Source organism: Rhinoderma darwinii, chromosome 7, assembly GCF_050947455.1.
Source record: "Rhinoderma darwinii isolate aRhiDar2 chromosome 7, aRhiDar2.hap1, whole genome shotgun sequence".
Taxonomy (NCBI): domain Eukaryota; kingdom Metazoa; phylum Chordata; class Amphibia; order Anura; family Rhinodermatidae; genus Rhinoderma; species Rhinoderma darwinii.
In genome coordinates, this window is record NC_134693.1 from 28,089,732 (window position 1) to 28,115,060 (window position 25,329).

The 25,329-nt window shown below is 42.6% G+C and overlaps 1 protein-coding gene across 1 annotated transcript in view; it reads right to left on the bottom strand.

Annotated features, from left to right (window-relative positions):
- Positions 1-4,519: 4,519 nt before the first annotated feature.
- KIAA0040 (KIAA0040 ortholog) overlaps positions 4,520-25,329 on the bottom strand; it is a 109,812-nt gene continuing 89,002 nt past the window's right edge. Inside the window, exon 3 of the mRNA XM_075833069.1 lies at positions 4,520-9,183. Coding sequence (XP_075689184.1) covers positions 8,748-9,044 — 297 coding nt within the window. The 5' untranslated portion in view covers positions 9,045-9,183 and the 3' untranslated portion in view covers positions 4,520-8,747. The remainder of the gene's footprint in view (positions 9,184-25,329) is intronic.

Genomic DNA, 25,329 nt, shown 5'->3' on the forward strand with positions numbered 1-25,329 from the left:
TTTTCAAGCGGAATGTCTGCTGCGGGAAACAGCAGGTTAAAAAATAAATTAAAAAAGGAAGCTTATACTTAGCCGTAGTCATGGCGATACATCCCTCTGATGTCCTGCAGCCCGGCCTCCTGGGATGATCTTTCATCCCTATGTGACCGCTGCAGCCTGTGATTGGCGGCATCAGTCACATAGGATAAAATGGCATCCCAGGAGGCCGGGCTGGACGGAGAGGCAAAGAGATCTGGGTAAGTAAAACTTTTTTTTTCTGAGTTGCAATTTTTGCAGTGGAATTGCAGCCTTTTCGCTGCGGAATCGCAGCCTTTTCACCAAACAAATTGCAACAGTTGCGATTTATTACAATACAATGGGGAAGACCCGCAACAGGAAACCAATGATTACGCAAATACAATTGACATGCTACGGATTAAAAAAACTGCACCGCAGGTCAATTTCTGAACGTTTTTTTTTTTTATGCAGTGAGTGAAATCTCATCCAGTCTGCTGCTACTGTATTGCGCTGCAGATTTTCCGCAATGAAATACGTTGCGGAAAATCTGCAGTATTTACGCTACGTGTAAACATACCCTAAAAGTTCATTGTATATTTCATCCAAAAAATGTGTTTCCAAAATCGGCCCACTATGTCAGACTTTCTTGTATAGTTTATGAATTGTCCTTGTCAATGTTTTGTTGAAAAACGCTAAATGTTGGACATGTGTTTTACACAAGCAGATCCATAGTCAGGGGTAAAACTTCTAGACAACCGAGGGGCTCCCGCACTGTCTTTAGGGATTGTTGCGAGTGTAGTTTAGTACATTACAGCTTAAGAGTATGAACTGCCTATATCTATATTCATCTATATCTGATAGCTTATTATAATAAATATTGTCTTATATAAATAATGTAAGGGTGCCACTGCTAAATATGGCATCTTCAGGGAACTGGTGGTGATAAAGTAATGGTCCATATTCGGGACTTCTTCATTAAAACTGTCTAGAAGTAGAACTGTCCTTGTTTCCCATGGTAACTAATCAGAACTCCGCTTTCATTTTTACTCTCGAAAAATAAAAGCTGAGCTCTGATTGGTTGCTATGGGCAGCAAGAAATGTATTACTGTTAGACAATTTTGATAAATGAGGCCCATTTTTTTTAGGTTACATCATCACGCCTCTAGACGCAAACAATCTGGGCCTCATTAATAAAAATTGCCTGTCAAACTTGGCCTTGTTGTCCATAGCAACCAATCAGAGCTCAGTTTTCATTTCAGAAACTGCTCTGGAAAAATGTGGTTACTATGGGCAACAAGACAGTTTCCCTCATGCTCAGTTTGAGTAAATGAAGCCCAATGGAGGAGAGTTATCAAAACTGGTGCAAAGGAAAAGGGGAGTAGTTGCCCGTAGCAACTAATCAGGTTATTGCTCTTATTTTCCAAAGGGCCTTTTAAAAAGGTAGAATCTAATTAGTTGCCATGGGCAACTGGTCCACTTTTTTTTGCACCAGTTTTGCACCAGTTTTGATTTTTTTCAAGGCACTGATTTAGGTCCATCTGTGAAAATGCTAAATAAACAATAAAGCTTGTTTGAGGCCTAAAGTTTGGATTACACTTTGGGGATCTTAGGAACTTTCCATGCAAGTTTTCTGGTGTAGAAGGCGGAAAAAAAAAGTCAAAATTTGTGGGAAATTGTTTTACTTTTGTGCTGCTTCTGCCGCTTCCGCACTGTTGTCAAAAGTGAGCGGAGCTTAGTGGATGGACGTGCGGCCTCCCACAATACAGTATATGTACTATAATTTATGCCAAAAAGTGGTAAAAATTATAGTGCAAATCTACGCCAGCTCATAGCCTTTTCATTAATTAGGCGTATCTTACTCCAGCGATCTATATATTAAGACTGGCGTATGAAACGCCAGCTTTAATAATTGTCCCCATATACTTTTTTTTAGAGCAACGTCTTTAGTTTATAGGTCTGACAAGAGAAAACCTTTTTAAAAACACGAAACTATTATAAACCGCTCTTATGTCAGGCAAAGGAAATCACTGACAATCCCGCCATACCTCTATGTCAGAGGGAGATACAGCGACAGATAGGTTTTCACACACAGTGTTTGACAGCATTTTCCGTGATTTTTTTTTAAACTTTATTTTCGGGATTAAATGCTATGGCCAGATGTTAGTTAAAAATCTATGGTAAATATGGCAATGTCTACATATTTTGGTCTATGGCTTTTAATGGCGTTTTTAGGGTCAACATGCTCTAGGTATGGCGTTTCATAAGGGTTTTTTCTCCATAGGTGTCTCAATAGAGATGCAGGGACAATCACTTTTACAAAATGACCCAAAGTAAAAAAACAACATTAAAAACACAAATGCAATAAAAAACACCTGTGTGAAGTTGGGGACCATAAATGACTGGTGATAGAATTTTTGCATTTCACTTTCTTTAGTCCCCAAATAATGGATTAAGTATAAACTACACAGAAATCTTATCTTCAAATTCAGTGCAAATTCAGTACAATAATAACACTGCCTTTTACATTACAAATAAAGCCAAGAAAAATAAAGTTAAGGTTACGCAGTGCCTCCCAGGCGAGTCCTCGTGCAATTAAGAAACGTCAGGATATCCTGGTTAAAGTCACATGTATTTAGGAAATATTATCCATAACAATTACATTGTTGGGTCTTCTGTAGTATAGATTGAAGAGCACTGATTTACATTCTTTAAAGTGAAGCTCCACCTATAAACACCATGTCATTTTAGGTCCCAAATTCTGCACTGATTAATTTCTTAATATATCTTTATAGCATTTGGAGCTCCATTTTTATGATACAGTGCTCCAAATCCCCTGCATAGACATACAGTTAAGAATAACATGCTGCTGCTTGCAGTCACCACTAGAGGGATATTACTGAATACTGTCTTAACATTGAATTCAATGCATAACTGTATGCAGTAAGCTCCCTCTAGTGGCAGCTGCAGGTAGCCAGAATTTTATGTTTTAAATTTTTATCTATAGACTTGGAGATCGGTATCAAAGAAACAGAACTCGGACTACTAATAAGATATATTAAGAAAATTATCAGCACAAAATTATAAACCTATTTTGTTTAAAAAATAAACACAAAATGGTGTTCAATGGTGGACATGCATTTTAAAATGGAGCTCCACCTTTAGAGCCACTAAAAAGCTATTCCCTAGCATGATTTATAATCAGAATCACTTATTAATTCCCTTATTGATATTGTTTCTCTTCATTCAGAGGACTACACCTTTACAATTTCCAGTGGTTGTCTAAGATGGGCTTCATAGTACTTTGAATAGCTTAAACTGCTAAATAAAAGTGAAAGGTTATTCCTATTTTATAAAGTGGTGGCATATCGCTGCCATAAATTTATGATCAGTGGGGATTTGACCTTTGGGGCCGCCCACCAATCCTGAGAATTAATGGGCCGCAGTGCTGCATCTTTTTCTAAGTTTTCCCTGCACAGCAGCGCTCCCGGCCACCTGGCTGTGCAGAGAACTTCAGCTAGTCACATTAACTTGAATTGGACCATGCTTCTATTCCCTGCAAGGCGGGTGGCTTAGGTGCCGCTGGGCAGGGAAAACACAGAAGGCGCTGCAGCGCTAAATCGGCAACATATACTGAAATGGTGGTCACCAAAAAAGGGAATCAAGCTGCACAACCAACTAATACAGAAAAAGCAAGAAGAAAAATAATCATGTATTCTTAAGGCTTTAGTCACATGACCGGGTGTGAAATTGGCTGTGTAAAACTCCACCCATGCGGGACGCATTTTCATGGATCCCTCATAGACTTGAGTCTGTTGAGGGATCTGGGAAAACGGGCAAAAATAGGACATGTCCTATTTTTTCCCGGCCCGTTCACATGGTCCGTTAAAAATAAATGACCGTGTGAATAGTCCCATAGATATGCATTGATTTTAATGCAGCCGTGTGACGGCAGTTAAAAAAAAATGGCCTATCCCTGTCATGTGAATAAGGCCTAAAAGGAATTTAATATTAGCTAAGCTATGTGTATGAAGTGGCGTAAAGCCTCATGCACACGACTGTAGCCATGATTTTCGGGTCGGACGGCCGTGGAGTGTCACCCGCAGGCCGTCCGCAAATCGCGGGCCTTGCACATGGCCGCGTGCATTCATTTCTTTGAGCCTGGACTGCAAAACACGGCTGTAATAAGACATGTCTGTTCTTTTTGCAGTCCAGGCTCCAGGGCCATGCACGGACCGTGGAAACCATGGTCGTGTGCATGGGCCCACTGAAATGAATGGGGCCGCAATTCAACTGCAGATTTGCGGGTAAATTGCGGCCGCAAAAATACGTTCGTGTGTATGGGGCCTTAGGCTTTTGCTGTATTTTGCAAGAATTAAGGTGTATAAAGTACATTAGTTACTGTTACAATATATATTACGGAAACTATGGAAAGTATTTTAATACAGTGATCTATGTTCTTTAAGGTACCTCTACTGTGCAAATTTTGACACGTTAGATCTGAGGGTATGTTCACACAAGGGAGTCCGTAACGGCTGAAATTACGGGGATGTTTCCGCCTGAAAACATCCCCGTAATTTCAGCCGTAACGGCATGTGCAGGCGCTTGAACGCCGCGTCCATTACGGAAGTAAATGGCGCTGCTATTCATTGGAGTCAATGAATAACGGCTCCAATTACGCCCAAAGAAGTGACAGGTCATTTCTTTGACGCGGGCGTCTATTTACGCGCCGTCATTTGACAGCGGCGCGTAAATTACGCCTCGTGTGAACAGACAAACGTCTGCCCATTGCTTTCAATGGGCAGATGTTTGTCAGCGCTATTGAGGCGCTATTTTCGGACGTAATTCGGGGCAAAAACGCCCGAATTACGTCCGTAATTAGTGCGTGTGAACATACCCTAAGAGGTGCAACATACTTGATAGGTAATAAAACTGACCTTTTGCTCTAGTTGCCCTGTGACAGCTCATTTCTTGTTAAAACTATAAAACTTTCACTAATCTAATACAGTTTAAATGGGTTGTCCCAGAATGAAATATGACATTTCTCTGTTAGATCACATAAAACAGAACAATTTGTCAATTGGAATAATTAATTTTTTTTTTATCCTGTGTCTAGTTATTGCTGTCACATACTTGGTACAGTATGGCGCCCCCTGATGTTCTTTTGAGGCCCTTCTTTGAAAGTCCGCTTAAAGGCTGTGAACATTTTGCACTTTTAGCAAATGCAAAATTAGGCAACTTTTTAAATAGCCTTCATTATAAATTTCCTACCATTTTGTTCAGCTGTAGAGTCTGTGCTTCTGCTTCTGCATAGTTGTCGACAGCACACCGATCCTGGTTGCTGATTGCTCAGGGCTGATACCATCTATCTCCTTTATTGAGAGTCTGCTCCTCTCGGAGTAGCACAATATAAGGTTAGTGGGAGATACAGCAGGGACAGGAGAACAGAGCAGGCTGTATTAGTGTAAAGAGTGTAGAGGAGAGCTCTGAGGCAGAGACTGCAGGGAAAGAGATCTCACAGGCTGTATCAGAGAGTAGATAGGGACGAAAGCACACATGGAAGAGTCGGCATGGATTGGGGGATAACACATTTCTCAGCATCAGTGTCTGCACAGTTAAGAGGAGATTATATAGGGGCTGTACCAGTGTCTGGGAAAGGAGAAAGCAGTACAGGAATGAAGCTGTGCTAGTACATGATAGCTGGTGAAGGCAACAGCATCCTGGATTCACAAAACTCACAACCAGCGTGTATTACTGGGAGGGACACTCATACCTCACAACCTTTTGGACCAAAGAGGGACACTTATGGTTCATTGTGTGAAAGATCCATTTTTCATGCAAATCTATATGCTTGAACAGTTTTTAATTTAAATATTAGCATAAAAAAATCATATATACATCTATTTTTATAATAAAAATTGCACCAAATGATGAAATAATATACACGGTTGATGTCTAATAGCCTACAGTTAGGAACCAGACAGATGGTCTCTGGTGCAATAAAGTAAGATTAATAATTCAGATCTATTTCCTATGTCAAAAAGGGGAACAGAAATAGGAACTCTCTTTCCAAAATAGCGACATTTACAAGGTGTGACACGCCCACATGAGATACTAGGAACAGGTTGCAAACTGCATATGAGGGTGTAATAATGGACATTGGAGCCAGAAAATGTGCAACTTTTTAACTCACGGTAACCATTAACATATGTAAAAATACTGTTTTCCTTGTCAAAGGTGTCCATAGCTTTTAATGTGTTCAGTGCTGGTGAGAAGATGATGCTTCTTTTGCGCTGATTCTTATTGGCTGCCTGCACAGTATCAGCCATCACTCTGTCACCCATGTACAAGAGGATCTGGGTGGTTGGACTGAGATACTGGTCACATGTGACCACCAGCAATGGGCACATTAGGTGGACGTTCTGAGATAGAATCAAGTATGTAATAGCAATATCTAGGCACAGGAGCATTTTTCTTTTAATGGCTGAATTTATTTATTTTTTTCATGTTTTGCGTGCGCTAACAGAGAAATGTAATATTAAATGATTGATAACCCCTTTAGTGCTTTGTTTTTTAGGTTAAGTGAAAGTAGAGAAAAAATCCCTTCCTGGTCCCAATTTTAACTGTGTAGCATTGTGAAACCCTCACTGGAGACATGTACAGATATACCTTTTGGATTTTGAAAACTATGGGCCTCATTTATCAAAACTGTCAAATAAAAAACCAGCCTGGTTGCCCATAGGAACCAATCAGAGCTCATATTTTGATTGCTGTGATTGATTGCTATTTGTAACAAGGTCAGTTTTTCTGCTAGACAGTCTTAAATCAGGCCCTATATGTATTAGACCTCATGCACATGACCGTAGCCATGTGCACGGCCGTGATTTTCGGGTTGGCTGGCCGCAGAGTGTCACCCGCGAGCCGCTCGCAAATCGCGGGCCGTGCACATGGCCGCGTCCATTATTTTCTATGAGCCTGGACCGCAGAACACGGCCGTAATAAGACATGTCCGTTCTTTCTGCGGTCCAGGCTCCTGGGCCACGCACGGACCGTGAAAACCACGTTCGTGTGCATGGGCCCATAAAAATTAATGGGGCTGCAATTCTCCCATGGATTTTCGGGGAAATTGCGGCCGCAAAAGCACGTTCGTGTGCATGGGGCCTTAGTCGGCACTTCAAGCACAGTTAGCAAAAGTTGAATATTAATAAATAAACTAGTAGCTACTATGGCAAGGCATTTTAAGTACTTGATAAAAAGTCCAAAATCTATCACACTCAAAACTGTAGCTGGAAGTTATCACACCCAAACATCCCCATTAAGCACCCTTAACAAAGACAAATGGACATGGGCAGCTTTAAGCTACATATAGAAAGAGATAATGAGTAGGATTGACTACCCTGGAATGGGATGGTCATACTTAGAGGTGTAGCATGAAGTTCTTCTGGATAGCAATTTAATTCTCTGATGTTGCAAGGCGGCCAACATGCCCATCAGGACAGGGACTCATTATAAATTTGATCTCTGTAACAACCAATTGCTATGTCTCTACAGTGATCCCATATATAGAACTTAAAGGATATGACCATCTTCGCAGCTAATAATTTTTTCCTAATGGCCCTAATGCATCTGAAAAGTAGAAATTAAGCAACTTTGTAATAGGTCTTAATTGAAAATCTCTTATTGTTTGGTTTCTACAGCTCCTATGCACACCAATATGTCTCCATGGTAACAGACAACATGATAGCTTGATTCTGCAGTTATATTGCCTTCTATGGGTCCTCCACTTCTTGATAACATATGTTTGGTACGTCAACAAGAAGTAGGGGACAGACGGTAAAGAGTTTAACTGCAGGATTAGCCTACAAAGGGTTTCTTTGTTGTCTGTTACCATGGAGACTCATTATTTTTGCATAGGAGCTGTAGACCTATTGCAGAGTTGCTTAATTTTTCCATTTCAGATGCATAGGGGAAATAAAAAACAATTGGGTTTGCAAAGGTGTATCTGCCACCTGTCGTGTCCCCAAAAACATTAAATTGCAGCCATAACAGAGTCCAGTAGAGATATTTTTTTTAAATGGCGCTGGAATCAGGGAGGGGGAGCAGGAATCCAGGTATTTAACGTTTTTGGAGATATTACAGTTCCTCTTTAAGATTTTTAGCCTCATAAGGTGCTTGGTTTCTAGAAATATTTAGGATAACCTTTAACTTAAATAGTCATTGAGATCATAATTTAATACAAATTGGATATTTATACTCATTCTTTAGACATCAACCTGTATGTAATGCACCTGAAGTCCTGACTGAGCGATATAGATAATGTTTGAAAAATTGCTATCTTTCTCTATATTTTTTAAACCAGCGTCATCATTGCTTTAAATTTTTAACTCTTTCATTTCCAAACCTCATTGTTCCTTAATGCATTGACATGTCTACTGCCCACTGGAGACAGTACTAGAAGCTTTTCAACACTTCTTTCTTACCAGAGAGTTATGGAAGTGTAACTAGCCTGCACAGCTGTTACACCTCTGCACTAGTCTAACTTGTGCTTTGTAATTTTTTATTCCATAGCATAGTAAAGGAAATGTGTATTAATTTCTGCTTACTGAGTCATGGAAGAACAATATAGTTGGATATTGTCAAACTCATGCAGCAGCTTATTATACTCAGTAATACATAATGTGGCAGAAAAGTTGATAGCCACTTTGCATTCAGCTCCTGCAGATTAGCAGACTGTAGTCCAATTACACCCATCGCTACACAGAAAATGAAGGCACCTTCTCCAGCATGATGGACTTGGCCTGTGGACTTGGTATCCAGAAGTCCTCTTCTTCATTTTTCTTTTTTTTCTTTTTGCCCGGTGGAGGTTTCAGCGTCTTACTTTTTCTGTTCCGACAACAGCAGAAGTGACAGCAAATAATGCTAGTAATGAGTAAAACAAGTAATGGGAGGGCGAGCAGTACCCCCAGGCAGATGGTGTTGTATATCCCCTGCTCATGTTTATATTGTATCATATCAGAGATCCTTCGGAAGAAAACATTTATTTGCTCCATAGTGACAGCTTAAGTTTTTGGAATCCCGATTCCTGAGAGTCTCTGTACTTGCTATGACGTCAATATGCAGGTAATGCCATCAAATGCAGTTACGTAGTCATTACGTAGTCCAAATATTCATCCAAATGCTCAGTTCACCCTGAGAGGTTAAAAAGAGAAATGTATACATTTTTAGTGAACAACTGGTATTTACAGAAGTTTGTGTGGCACAGGTGGAGATGGAAATGCACGTCAAACTTAGGTCTCATTCACACTTGTGTATTCTGGATCTGTATTGTTTGCCTATTTAACAGTTCCTGAATACAACAATCTTATTCTCTGGAGTTATTCACACACAGGGTTGGACTGGGGTTCCCTGGACCTCCAGAGGATATGATTTTGAGAGCCCACCCTCCATCTATATAGAACATGTCTACTTTTTATTTTATCATAGCACTTTTCGTTATCTTTGTACACACAGGACAGATCATCACTAAGGTCTAATAGGTAATTTGTGAATCAACTCTTGAGAAATAGAGACAAGAGATTGCTACAAAGTCACCTCCAAGTGGGGTTGTCTTCTGCTGGACCTTTTTATGTAGTCACCTATGCTTCAACTTATAGCATCTATCAGACCCCCTAATAAAAACAAGACAATGCTCCGATATTGTCATCATAAGGCCCTGTTCACACAGAGTTTTGTTTTTTTTGCCACGGAAGCCACGGCAAAAACCGCGGCAAGAAACTACCAAAATTGCCTCCAATTGTTTTCAATAGAAGGTGGAGGCGTTTTTTCCCGTGCCCTATCTTGAGGCCTTTTCCGCCTCAAAAACCCCATTGAAATCAATGGGAGACTAAAAAAACACCACGAACGGCCACAGCGTTTTTTTGACGTGTTTTATGGCAAAAGAAGCTCGCTGTTTTTTCCTTTGTCTGTTGAAGAAAGAGAGAAAAAAAGGCTAAAAAAAAAAAACGCCTCAAAAATCGTCTGTGGTGCAAAACCACTTAAAAAAAAAACGGAGCTGATTTTTCCAGGCAGAGATTTCTGCCTGCAAAAAACTCTGGTAGTGAGACAAAGCCACATAAAAGTGTGTGTGAAGGAAGCCCAGTAGTTCTGTTTCCCATAAAAACCAATTAGATTGCAGTTTAGAAGTTTCAACGTCAGATTAGAAAATGAAATCGGATTGGTTGCAGTGGGCAGTTACTCCACTAGTTTTTCTACATGAAGACGACCGTGTACTCATATACATATTTTTTTTATTAACCTTGTATACTACTCATTGAAAACTGTGGTAAACGACCTCAAATGCATCATAAAACTAGTAAAAAAAACAACTGAAACAGCAATATATTTTGCAGCCTAGACCTTCCCGTGAAGTATTTGTGACATTTCTCAGTGATTGCGGGCCGCTCTGTAATACGCCGTGCACTTCCTGTTTATAAGTGCTCACCATTCTCAGAGCTTCCTGTTAGACTGGCAGCAAACCACGGTTCTCATGTTGACTCCTTGAGAGAAACACACCAGCTGGAATGTGTCTATGAGAAAGCAAAGCGCTGCCAATTCAAGGGCTTGCTTTAAAAGAGGAATAAAAGTGATAGGGTGAAGCTCTGCCTGAGATTAACATTAGCTATGGAGACTGCGTGTTTAATTTCAGGCAGGATTGTACAATATGTTCATTATTCTTGTTGTTTTTTTTTGCTTTTACTTTGTTGCAGCGCACAAAACAAAATTCCTTGTCACTTAAAAAACGTCAGTAAGTAGGTCAGTTCCTGCTATGGCTTTATTGTTGGTCTAATTAAAGTTATTGGCGACTCAAGACAACATCTTTCCCTATGCCCTAGTAGTAAATATTTAGAGGTTCCCAGCTTGGCACTCACTCCCTTAGCCATAGAAGAAAACTGCCATAAAGAAAGGCTCTCGCTCTGGAGAACTTGGTTATCCCATGGTTTCCTATTCTTTTAAAGACTACATTATGGGCTACTGCTGGGGAATTGCGAGGCTGCCCACAGCTCCCCCTGCTACACTTAGGCGTCATGCGCATGACCGTAGTTTTGCAGCCGTATACTATCCTTATACTATCCACAATTGCAGATAGTATAAAGAACATGCTAATCTATGCCATCAATGTCTTATAGATGTGAGTCCCACCTCTGGGACCCACACCTATCTCCTGCACAGGGGTCCCCCGAGTCCTTCCTGCCAGCCTCACCCGTTGGCCGCCGCATTCAGGCAGAGCATCAGTGCAGGTTTCTGAAAACAGCCAAGCTCATTGGCCTACACTGCTTCTAAAACTCCCATAGAGTATGTCTCCCAGACCTGCCTATGATACCAGTACCCATATACATTCTAGCTTTGGATATTTATGTATTATTAAAAATGCCTTCAGGGTATATTAAGGTGTTAAAGGAATTGTCCAGGTATAGACAACTGATGACCTATGCACGGTATATGATCGATGCGGGGTCCGACACCCGTACCCCGCACCGATCCACTGTTCCGGCTGCCTCCGGGCACTGGATATCCATGCCGCAAGCAGATGGCTCCGGTCACAGAATAGCGGCCGAGCTGCAGTACTCTGGCTCTGCTCCTACTCAAGTGAATAGGAGAAGAGTTGCTGTACTGCGGCATGGCCGCTATGCAGTGGTCGGAGCCACCTACTTCCGGCTCAGAATACTCAATACCCTGCATAACATCTGACACCCAGAGGCAATGGAGCAGTTGATCGGTGCAGGGTCCAGGTGTCGGACCCCCCCCCCCCGATCATATACTGATGACCTATCTTGTAGATAGGTCATCAGTTGTCTTTGCCTGGATAACCCGTTTAAGTCACTAACCAGATCCACAACCTATTCACAGCAGGACATCACGGATAAATTTGAGTAGGAAAGGCCCCCGGCCCAGGGTGAAGCTGAGGGACGTACGGCTTGTTGTATTTAATCAATGTATCTACTTTTATGTTTTCAGTACATTAAAAGCAGGTGGGATGAAGCGCCTGTATGGAAGAAATGCACTATTCCATCAGGTTGTCTAGGTTTATTAAAAAAATTCAGCTGTCTTCCATAAACAGCACCACACCTGTCCACAGGTTACGTGTGATATTGCAGCTCAGTACCATTCACTTCAATGGAACTGAGCTGCAAGATTTTTATAAAAAGCAGCAATGTTTAATCCTCGACAACCCCTTTACTGAGAGGTGGTGGGTCTCTCTACCTACAGGGATAAGATCGAATGAAGACTGACCCCCACATCTGGGACCACCTATCCACTGAGAACAGGAAGTGGGTACGCGGATTCTTTGGATTGGCAAGCGTCACAGAGGTTGAACTGTGGTCTTTCACAGTATTATAGTATGTCTAATTGTCATGCCGTAAACATTGTATGCATGCACCTCTGATGTGGTAAGAAAAAGGAAATTGGTGTAGAGAATCTGATCTTCTGTTACATATCACAGTGGTGTGCCAAGTCCTGGATGAAAAAAATGATAATAGTAATAAAGTAACAATACTAATGACCACGACCATATTAAATTGTATGTTGTATGGAGCTGTAATACAGCACTAATAGAAATTTATGGTGACATACCTCAGTTAGGTCCAGAATTATTTGGACAGTGACACAAGTTTTGGCATTTTAGCTGTTTACCAAACATATTGAATATACAGTTATAAAATCAATATGGGCTTAAAGTGCAGACTCTCAGCTTTAATTTGAGGGCATTTACATCCTAATTTGAGGAAGGGTTTAGGAATTACAGCTCTTTAATATGTAGCTGCCTCTTTTTAAAGGGACCAAAGGTAATTGGACAATTATCTCAAAAGCTATTTAATGGGCTGCATGGGCTATTCCCTCGTTAATCCATTATCAATTAAGCAGGTAAAAGGTCTGGAGTTGATTCCAGATGTGGAATTTGCATCTGGAAGCTGTTGCTGTGAACTCACAACATGAGATCAAAGAGTACTCAATGCAAGTGAAACTGACCATCGTTAGGCCGAAAAAGATGAAGAATTCCATCAGAAAGATAGCACAAATGTTAGGAGTGGCCAAATCAACAGTTTGGTACATTCTTTAAAAAAAAGGACGCACTGGTGATCCTGTGAACGCCAAAAGGCCTGGACGTCCACGGAAGCAACAGTAGTGGATGAGCGCAGAATCCTTTCCATGGTGAAGAAAAACCCCACAACATCTACCTAAGTGAAGAACACTCTCCTGGAAGTAGGTGCATCAGTATCTAAGTCTACCATAAAGAGAAGACTTCATGAGAGCAAATACAGAGGGATCACCACAAGGTGCAAACCATTAATCAGCCTCAAAAATAGAAAGGCTGGATTAGACTTTGACAAACAACATGTAAAGAATCCGCCCAGTTCTGGAACAACATGAAACTAAGATCAACCTGTATCAGAATGATGGGAGGACGAAAGTATGGAGAAGGCTTGGAACGGCTCATGATCCAAAGCCACCACATCCTCTGTAAAACATGGCAGAGGCAGTGTGATGGCATGGGCATGCATGGCAGCCAAAGGCCACCAGTGTTTATTGATGATGAGACTGAAGACAGAAGCAGCCGGATGAATTCTGAAGTGTTCATGGATTTACTTTCCGCTCAGCTTCAACCAAGTGCAGCAAGGTTGATTGGATTTCGCTACACAGTACAGATTGACAATGACCCAAAACATACTGTGAAAGCAACCCAGGAGTTTTTTAAGGCAAAGAAGTGGAATATTCTGCAATGGCCAAGTCAATCACCAGATCCCAACCCGATCGAGCTGCATTTCACTTGCTTAAGACAAAACTTAAGGCAGAAAGACCCACAAACAAGCAACAACTGAAGACGCTGCAGTAAAGGCCGGGCAAAGCGTCACAAATGAGGAAACCCAGCTTTTGGTGTTGACCATGGGTTCCAGACTTCAGGCAGTCATTGCCTGCAAACGATTCTCTACAAAGTAGTAAAAAAAATTTTTTATTCATGGTAATGTTAATTTGTCCAATTACTTTTGAGCCCCTGAAATGAGGCGGCTGTGTAGAAAAATGGTTGCAATTCCTAAACGTTTCACAGGATATTTTTGTTCAACCCCTCAAATTAAACCTGAAAATCTACACTTCAATTGCATGTCAGTTGTTTCATTTAAAATCCAGTGTGGTGGCAGCAGAGCCCAAATCATGAAGATTGTGTCACTGTCCAAATAATTCTGGACCTAACTGTATATGTACCACATGCCTCCAAATGTATACAGAAGCATATAGAGGTTTTTTCTGTCAGACTCCATATGAATCCCGCAAATAAAAAACATCATGCCATGTTGTAGAAGAGAATATCTCTGTAATACAGGTCTGTATGGAGGATACGGTGGCATGAAGAGTGCCTATGACTCTACAGGGTGTCTGCGTGCCTCCATACAGACTCTATGCACACGGCTCAGCCATGTGGATGAGGCCTTAGGCCTCATGTACAAAAACTTTTTTTTGCGGCCGCAATTCACCCGCAAATCTGTGGGTAAATTGCAGACCCATTAATTTCTATGGGCCCATGCACACGACCATGGTTTCCACGTTCCATGCCTTGGCTGGGACCCTGGACCGCAAAACGATAGGGCATGTCATCATACGGGCCGCATTTGTATTGAAATCAATGTGTGCACGGTTCGTGATTTGCGGACAGCCCGTGGATGACACTCCGCGGCCGTCCGTGTCGCAATCACAGGCTGTGTACATGGCTACGGTCGTGTGCATGAGGCCTTAGTTTGTAAAGGAACAGCTAAGGGGATTATTGATTAGTGGTTTGGGTATAGAGACTTATTTAAGGAAACTTGCTTAAATGTTCTCCAGTTTGCTCTTGCATGGTAAAAAAAAAAAAAATACTGATTATTTAATAGCCTTGCTATAAATTGATATAAGGATATGTGCATGAAGGAGCCTAAAACTCATATTTGTTAGTCCCACTCTCGATTGTTAATGGTCCTAATTACAGATAATTAAAAAGGATATAAAGATCTCTATCACTTGCTAGATAGAATTCTCCTTCATCGGTGCTAGGTGGTAGACCATTTATGCCCAATTTGCGCTGCTTTTATTTTGCCTTCAATAACTAATCTTCTATTGCCACTTAATAAAAGGGGGTTGTCCAACTTTAAGCAATATAAATGCACCCCTATCTCTCCCTCCGTATTTGCAGTTGACAAACCATAATAACGGCACCAATTTTTCCAGTAATAATTTTGCAGAAAATAAATTTAGTTTTATAGAACATTAGAAGGAAAACAATAAAAATCTTTGAAGTTGTACAATATAGTTTTTTCATGCGCTAGTCCGCCAACACTGTGCTGCCTATTGATGCGTCTCTGGGGTAGTTATAAAACATTGATGTGTCTCTGTAGTTCTAAACTTGTAACAACCAGTATAAATAAGATACAGTGAAGTGATTCAGCTCTTATTGAGTCCATTTTTCAATACTTAGAGTATAAATAACATTATTCAAACACAATATAAAAGAAAAATAAAATGTGGAGCACAGCTTCGCATTGCTGAAAAGAAAAAGTTATGTTGCCATTGCTTTCTTAGACTTGGGCATGTGTAGCCTACTGTATACTTATAGCTGTGCCTGACACATGGGCAGTACACATGGAAATAACATTTAACTATGAAGCAATAGAATTTGGCAAAAAAAAATTCGATTTAAAGGAAATCTCCACCTTCAGAGAGATTTCCTTTTCAGGCAACTACAATTCTTGGGTTTCTGTTGCGTTATTGTGGAACGTGTTACTAACATGTTCACCAATGACATAAACTTCAAAGGTTTTAGTTTTAGGTATCACCATAAAATGGTTATTCAGGATTACAAAACCATGGCGTGTGTAACTCTGCTACCAGTCAATGGAAAAATCATCCAACAGAGCCCCCCTGTAGATTGCTCCACACACAGCCTCCCTGTATATAGCGCCACACACAGCCCCCCTTGTAGATAGCTCCACACACAGCCCCCCCTGCAGATAGCTCCACACAGCCCCCCTGTACATAGCGCCAGACACAGCCCCCCCTGTGGATAGCTCCACACACAGCCCCCCTGTAGATAGCTCCACACACAGCCCCCCTGTAGATAGCGCCACACACAGTCCCCCTGTAGATAGCGCCACACACAGCCCCCCTGTAGATAGCGCCACACACAGCCCCCTGTAGATAGCGCCACATACAGTCCCCCTGTAGATAGCTCTATACACAGCCCCCCTGTAGATAGCACCACACACAGCCCCCCTGTAGATAGCGCCACACACAGCCCCCCTGTACACCTCTCCACACAGCCCCTCTGTACATCGCTCCACACATAGCCCCCCTGTAGGTAGCGCAACACAACCCCTTATACTTTGTGCCACAATGCCGCCAGAGCGGAGAATGGTAGAGGTAGCCTACTGCTGCCACTCTCCGCTCTGTTTTGAAGTCACTCACCATCAGAAGAAGGCAGGAGTCTTGAAGCGGCGTTCTCACTGGTGTCAATGCCGGCCCGGGAGTGGACCAGTCCAGTCACCTGACCTGTCACCTGACCGGTGAGGTCAGATGACAAGTCAGGTGACTGGACTGGTCCACTCACATGCCGGCATCGATCCCAGTGAGGACACCGCCGCAAGACTCCTGCATTCTTCTGATCGCTGCTGCAGTCGTCTGGCATGCAGGGCGCCTGTCAGCAGCGATCAGCTGTTTTGATACCGTTGCAGTGCCCAGCGGGACATTTTGCAGACCGCCCGGGACAGCGGGACCCCGGTGAGAAACCGGGACTATCCTGCCGGATCCGGGACAGTTGGGAGGTATGCCATGGTTTATGTCTTATATTGCAGTTCAGTTCTATTGAAGTGAATGGGGCTTATCTGCAATACCACACATAACCTGTGAATAGGTGTGGCACTGTTTGTAGAAGAAAGCAGCCATGTAGCTCCCAGGCCCTCTGCATGTGGCTCCACAGGTGCTGGTAGCTCCAAACACTATTATACCCTAGTGGTAGCAGGGCAGACATAATATAACTAAAACTTGGCACTAGTGTCCGAACCACATGATCAATATTAGTGTAAGAGTAAGTCTTCTTCTGTCTAACAGGGAGCACCGATCACAGCTTAAGATGCAGGGCACTCAGCTGAGCGCTTTTGCACATTCGATTCAGCAACGGTGAGGGTCTCAGCACTTGGACCCCCACCGATCAATACGGGTCGTAATTACGGGCACGGTCGTGTGCATGAAGCCTTATAGTTTGCCAGATTTATTAACGGCATGTACATGTGGCACACTTTATGACTCCTCTAGCAACACCCCTTTTTATTGATATATTTTTTACTTTTTATTACTGAAAATTTCTCTTTGATAACACACAAGATCTACATGATAAGGCCCCATGCACACGACCGTGCCCACAATCACGGCCCGCGATTGCGGACACGGCCGGCCGCCGACTGACAGCCACATTTTCGGGCCGTGCTCCCATACAAAGTATGGGAGCACGGCCCGCAAAATGCAAAAGAACGGACATGTTCCATAATTCCCGGAACATTTCCACGGCACGGACACCCTTCCGTAGTGCTACGGAAAGGTGTCAGCGTTCAATGAAAGTGAATGGCTCCGTTTTTGTGGACCGCAGTTGCGTTCTGCAAAAACAGAGGTTTTTTACGGTCGTGTGCATGGGGCCTAAGGCTAAGTTCACATCTCGTTTTGTGCACACGTTTGTGGTATACGACAACGTATACGTTTTTAAAGTTACACTTAAGTTTTTTGTACTATACGTTTTTATACGTTTGTGTCCATTCTTACTTCTAAAAACGTATACTTTTTTTGTTCTTGAGCTAAATCAAACTTTGTAAAGTCAAGATTTCCCATATATAATGATAAAAACGTATACGTTTTACGTCATCCATACGTCAACATTGACTTCAGTACGGATAAAAACGTACACGTGTGGTATACGTTTTGGAAAAGTAATGAAAAGCATAATAGATTATGCTTTTCAGGACATGGAAAAAAAAAAGGTTAGAACGTAAGCACACAAAACGTATGCACAAACTACACCATTAGGGCATCCGTTCTGACCATAGTAATCAATGTACACGCTTTGGTACATGTTTTGACACTGGTTTTTCATGTCAAAACGTGTACGTCAGACGTACAGTAAAAATGAGATGTGAACTTAGCCTAAGGGTATATGCACACGTAGTGTTTTCAGCCGTTTTCAAGGCGTAAACGTCTGGAAAAACGACTGAAAAATCAGAAGCAGAACACCTACAAACATCTGCCCATTGATTTCAATGGGAAATACGGCGTTCTGTTCTGACGGGGCGTTTTTTTACACCTCGTTTTCTAAAAACGGCAGGTAAAAAGACTCCCGCAAAAATGAAGTGCATGTCACTTCTTGGGATGTTTTTGGAGCCGTTTTTCACTAACTCTATAGAAACACAGCTCCATAAACAGCCGTAAAAAACGCTGTGAAAAACGCAAGTTGCTTCAAAAACGGCTGAAAATCAGGAGCTGTTTTCCCTTCACAGCTCCGTATTTTCAGACGTTTTTGGTTAAGCGTGTGAACATACCCTAAGACTGCACCTCACATGAATCAGAAGGGGAGATGCTGTCGTGAGAATCTCTCAGTAGTGCAGCCTTAGGATTTAAGCCTGTAAATTCAAAGTCTTCAATCTTAGAAAGAATTAAAATATTCCAAAATGTTTTTTAAATTTTTAATGTACAATAAAGGGCGTTTTTAAAAAATTCTTCTGCTATGTCTCCTTTAAGGTCAAGCCGTAACGCAGTGTTCTGCATTACCAATCGAACCTTACGACAGGTTCCAGTAGAGAGACAGTGATAGTGTCTTATGCTAAAACATGTTCCCTTTCATTAGTGGCTAAAGGTGGTCATACAAATTAGATGTATGTCGGCCGAACCCACCGATTTTGGCGGGACCAGCAGACCATCTAATGTGTATGGTGGTGTCTCAACTCTCCCCCAACGGCAAATGTCGGGGTAAAGAAGGGTCGGGCATGTTGGATCTCAGCAATCTTGATTCTTTTGTTTGTAAGAAGATAATCCGCTGACAGAGGAGTCTATTGGTGGCTTTATCCCTTCTCCCTATTTAGAACACATGCACGCTCGGCCGAGTCGGGAGGAATAGTTGTTGGCCGAACAAGCGACTATCTAAAGTGTATGGCCAGCTTTAGTTCTGAGAATTTAGTGTCTAGTGTCCTGGCTTGACTATGAACCTGTTGCCTTACCTACATGCAGTTGGCAACCTTATACCTGACGGCCAAAATACCTCTTTGCCTGCTATTTTGGTGCCACATGGACCCTGTTGCTGATCCTGTGCTTGTTCAGAGAACATCCATCCATTTGTCAATACCTGACATTTTGCTGACTCCTCAGTTGCCGAGATGGACTGTACTGACTACACTACCTCAAGGCTGGGTTCATCGATTGTGGTAGGACAGCAGTGGGCCACATTGACTTATTGAAGTCAAATGGGGTAAAAAGAAAAAAACCTTGCTTTAATATTGTCACATTTTAGCATGAATATTACAGTCAGGCCCCCTCCCCCAACACCCCCATTCTACTTAAAGGGAACCTGTCACCAGCATTTCACCAATTGAACCCTGCTCACCTGTCGCTGGCCGCTGCTGTCAAAAGTTCATTGCCGTTATCCCCTCTCCTAATCTCCTTCTCCGGCCGTAAAATTAACGGTCTGCAAACATTTTGTACCTTTTATGGTAATAATCTGGCAGTCTTGTTGGTTCCTCTCCTTATGCCCGCCCACCGCCGAAAACTGGCCCACCCTGAATACCAAAATCTCGTCTGAGATAACGCGCATGCACCCATCATGGAAGGTCCGATACCCTTCCCTGCTTCGTCGGCGCCTCAAATCTAGTTACTGTGCATGCGCCGCTATCGTGTCCTGTTGTGCGCACGCACGAGAAAACGACATCTATGTGCAAGCGTGGGATTTTGTGTGTACTGGGGGGAGGCGAGGAGCTGTCAATCAATAGTAAGGAGGCGGGATTAACTTGGAAAGGCTTGTGGAATGAAGATATGACTCTTTTCGAACGAAGATATGACTCTTTTATGCTCATTAGCATAAAGGACGGGAACACAAAAAAACTGAATACTAAAGGTATAGAGCTACTTAGAAGATAATTATAGGTAACATAAAAATTATTTTTCCCCCACTTCCACCAGGTATTGCTGGTTTAATATGTGAAATGCTGGTGACAGGTTCCCTTTAAGCAAACTTTGTTTACAGAAGTCAAAGTACAGCCATATTATAAGTCTAAATGCCACAAAATCTAAGGAACCTGAATATGTGAACACCCTAACACCTTTATATAGAACATAGATCCCAAACTTTTTGTAGGTCGCAAGCAATTTTCAGATACAAGAGGTGGTATTGAGCTTATCTGGGTATTAAAAGGTAAAAAGATTATTAAGTGTATGAACGAGTGATGGCTCCTACTGTGTGGTAACTACCAGCCATATGGTTTTGACCCTAGCACCAAATTTTGGTAATGCTGTGGCCACTTGTGCATGATAATATCTGCAGCCACAAACAGGGGCACACTGGCTGGGAAACACTGATATAAAGTTTTTGGGCTGGACATATTACCCATTTTATTACAAGAATGTATAGGAATGATTTATTGACACAATCCTCGCTGAAGGTCACCACATCGTACACAAAATCTACAGAACAGTGAAAATGGAAACCTACTTATTCTCTACCACAGAAAGGTTAAAGCTTTTTGATGTTTTGCTTTCAGTCATATTAAGCTCAAAGTTTTAAAATGATTATTTTTTGGGGAATGGTGTAATAAAAGGTCATAAATGAAACCTTGTGGTATTTGATCAATTTTCTAGAAAGCCGATATAGAATGTTCACCGGGCTGACACCAAATAATTTCTTGCCTGTGCATTTTAATTGCTGTTCGATAGTAATGGTTATTTTATGGTATCAATGTAAAACAAGTCAGACTAGAGGTCTCTTTATTAGAATCTACAGATCAGCAGATAAAGACAGGCTGCAATTAGAAGGTGGAAAAGATCACGCAACGCAACGTACATACTTGAAAGTCTTCTCTGAATTCAAATTTAAAGGAGAAAAAAGACTTGCTATCCTTAGCTGCTCTGAAACTTAATGGCTTTACGCCATCAGATAGTTCGTTATATTTAAGGGCTTTTTATAAGATGATCTTAAAGGGGTTTTCTGGTTTTATGTAAATAAAGCCTAAAGTGTACCTAACTTTTCAGGTGACTTTTCAGAATAAGCTGTTATATGTGTGTACATGAGGAATAACAATATTTATTTCCATTACATGACTAGTATTCTGAAGTTTTTAGCAGTTTTTCCCTCTGCAGGCTCTATCTCTATTTCTTAGTTGTCTTTGAGATAGTGGGCTAAGGGTCCACTTAAAGACGTGGTCCATGTAAACGAGCGCTGATCAACAAGACATCTCGTTGATCAGCACTCGTTTGCTCCTTTCACAAGGAGCTATCTATGGGGACAAGCGCTCGTTACTCAGATCGCTCATCCCCATACATTTGTATCATGTCGGCAGGACATCTCCCTGTTTACACAGGGAGATGTGCTGCCGACAACAATAATATTTTTGGCCGCATAAGCAATACAATCAGCCGATGAAAGGGCAATGATCGGAATGAGCATTCTGTGATTGCTCATTTGCCTGATAATTGGCACTTGTAAAAAGGCCTATAGTCTAACAGCTATCATGTCTTCTATACATTGCACACATAGCAAGAGAGAATCCCAGCAGCATGGTGGTCATTAAACAGCAGTACTAAGTAGTGTAGCTGAAAATCCAGAACTGGGGTGACATAGAAATCTTACCAGCAGCCTCTGTCTTTCTCACTCTGCTTCTGTTTCCTCCCCCTGCTCACCTCTCCCCCTCCACAGACTTCTATAAGCAGGCAGTGAAGTGACATTGACAGATTACAGAAGGGAGACACCTAGTGGCAGCAACTTCACACAGAATTTTCATTGATAAAACAACTACATTTTAACAGTCAGTAAAGTACAAATTTGATCTATATCAGGTATACTATTAGATTAGCATAAGTTAGTGTCCATTTAATCACAGTATAACTTAAAAGTTCTACAGCTTTCTAATATACTTTGTGTTTCAATTCCTCACCATTTTCAAGATATTTGTTTGCTGTTTTAGTAGAGAGAAAACTGTTTACAGTCAAAGGCTGAAAATCCATACATACCCCCATACACACCTAGTCCTGCTCTCAGCTAAATGGATACAAATGTATCCAGTCTAGACAATGCTCTGTGCAGCAACTGCAAAATTATTTTTGGTAGTTTGCTACTATGTAGCAATCTGCAGTACATGGTGTTTAGCATACGGAATTTTGCCTAGACTGGATACAATTGCTTTCAATTCTCAGCTGAGAGCAGAACTAGGAATGTATGGGTTTGCAGTCTCTGACTGTTGTTCTTATTCACTAACAGCAAACAAATATCTTGAAAATGCTGAGGTATTGTAACAAAGCATATTAGAAAGTTGTATAACTTACCATGTGTGTAATGGGGGTACCAGCCTCCTGCACCCTCATGACATGATAGGGGTCGCAGCCCCCTCGCCTCCCACCATCTCCACGAGCCTTAGGTGTCCATTTGTGCTCTCAGCCCCTTCTGGGCCTCGTGTTTTCCCCCGTTTGTGTGACGTCAGGCCGCTTGCAGCAAAGGTTAGACATATGTCTTAGAAACAATGTGTAGAAACCGTAAAGTTAACAATGACCACTGGGGGGCAGTGGAACACAGCAGGAGTGAGAAAACAGACAGGCCATTAGGACAGAAAAAGGGAGGAACAAAAGCACAGATGAAGAGAGAGGGAAGGGAAAATTGGCAGGACCCCAGGAAGAGGAAGGAGGAGAAAAAGGGGAGGAGACTTGGGCAGGAGAGAGGATGCAGAGCGGAGTGGGGACAAGAAAAGAGGACTTGCAGTGTGACAGAGAGAGAGCACAGTGACCAGGCTGCCGCCATTTGTAGGAGAAGTATCCTTGGCTCAACGTTCCTAAAAGAGGACTAGCTGGACATTCACTACAGCTCAGCGGTGTCAGGAGACACAAGGGAAATAAAGTCATCTTCATCAACAGAGGAGCAGAAATCAGAGGTAAGGGTGGTACGCCGCGTGGTAGTGAGTAGCTCTCACTCTGACCCGCGGAGGCGCACGCGGTAATATATCCGCCGGACTCACGCCGTAGCCAAAGGGCGAGGGGCATAGCTTCCACCTTTGGGGATTCCGCAGTGTGAGTGGTAGCACCACAGTGATCCGCGGAGACGGCCCATTCCTTCTTGAGACCCGCCGGGCCGGGTCAGTGAGCGCCAGGCGCAGCCACCCAAGGGCGAGTGGGACTCCCACGAGGGCGAGGGCCCCAGCTACTGAGAGACTTGATTTGAATACTGCATTGTTGTTATTTGGCCTGTTTGAAATTGTGATTTTTCAGTAAACCGTTGATTAGAAAAGAACTGAGTAGTGTTGTGGTGTCCACGTTTAGTCCTACCTAACACGTGGCGTCACGAACAGGATTAGCCAACCAGGAACTTCAGCGGAGCCTGCCATCAGTGCCCCAGCCCCACCCCCAATTCTGTTCCCTATGGGGGCAGCCATGTTAAATGTGCCCAAATATGACGGAAAGAGTGTGACGCTTATGGATTGGGCTGAGAGGCTAAGAGCAGCGGCCCGACTCTACCAAGTACCTCCCCCACACCAAGCGGATCTCGCATTGAGCCTGCTAGAAGGAGATGCTCGGGCAGCAGTAGTAGTCCTCCCAGTCAGTCAAAGAGCGACCCTGGAAGACATCATCGCCAGGCTCGAAACCCTATACGGAGACACTACCTCAGTTACCGATTTACGAAAAAAATTCTATACCCGTAGTCAGCGGGAAGATGAATCTGTCCAACAGTACTCGGTCGCACTCCAACGATTGTGGAACCGACTTAGCAAGAAAGATCAAGAGGGGTGTGCGGCTGTTCCTGACCCGGACAGGGTGCTGCGGGACCAATACGTGTCTGGGTTGAAGAATAGAGCGCTAAGAAGGAGCCTCAGAGACTATATACGGACGGAGCCGCATACCGCCTTAGTGGACGTAGTTCGAGAGGCCATAGAGTGGCAGCGCGAGGGAGAGGATGGTGCTCACGTTAGTGTACACAACTCTACCAAAAGCGGACCACCTCAGAAAATGGACCCCACACCAGAGAGTGCTTTCCTCCGAGACTTTGCCAGGGATGTGAGGGAGTCCATGAGGGAGATGAGAGAAGAGATCAACCAGCTGAAGGCGGCAAGTTCTACCCGGGAGGACCGTCCTCGGCAGAGAAGATTTGATCCGGCCGAAATTCGCCGGTGTTGGGAATGTGGCCGACCAGGACACCTGGCAAGAGACTGTCAGGCCCCTAGGATGGAACGGCCACCTTTAACCGGTTAAGGACTAGGCTGTTTTACAGCTAAATGACCAGAGCAAATTTCACAATTTTGCTATGCGCTTCTTTACATGACTATAACTCAGCAGGTGAATAAAGTTCATCTTTGAATTTTACACTCTTTTTAAAGGACAGATAGGGCTTTGTTTTAGTGGCATTTGTCAGTATATATCATTTTTTTTTTTTTCACTAAAGTGGGCAAAATTGGAAAAAAATGCAAGAATTTAACAATTGCGTCGGTTTATGCTAGCATTTTTCACACACGGTATGAACCACGGCCAAAATTAATCTCCTTTCACATTCTTCCACTTCTCCCGTGCATGGGGATACCAAATATGTGAGCCTTATTCACTGTGCGGGCATGTGCCAGGGCTTGGCATAAAAGGAGGCTTTTTGGCCTTTTCGGTCCAGGAATTCTGCACTTGATTTTATAGCCGCATACTGTTTTCTGGGGGGCCTAATGCTGCTGAAACATTAGAAACACCCCATAAATGACTTCATTCACACAAGTAGACCCCACAAGGTTTCCTTCAAGGGGTTTATCATATTTTTAGCAAGTCCAGTTATCTTCTGAAAGTTTCTTGAATAAGATGGAACAAAATAAAATCAGCACTTTTTTAGCAAATGCGTCAGTTTAGGCTAGTATTTTTCACACACGGTATAGACCACGGCCAAAATTCATCTCCTTTCACGTTCTTCCACTTCTCCCGTGCATGGGGATACCAAATATGTGTGCCTTATTCACTGTGCGGGCATGTGCCAGGGCTTGGCATAAAAGGAGGCTTTTTGGCCTTTTCGGTCCAGGAATTTTGCATTTGATTTTAGAGCCGCATACTGTTTTCTGGGGGGCCTAATGC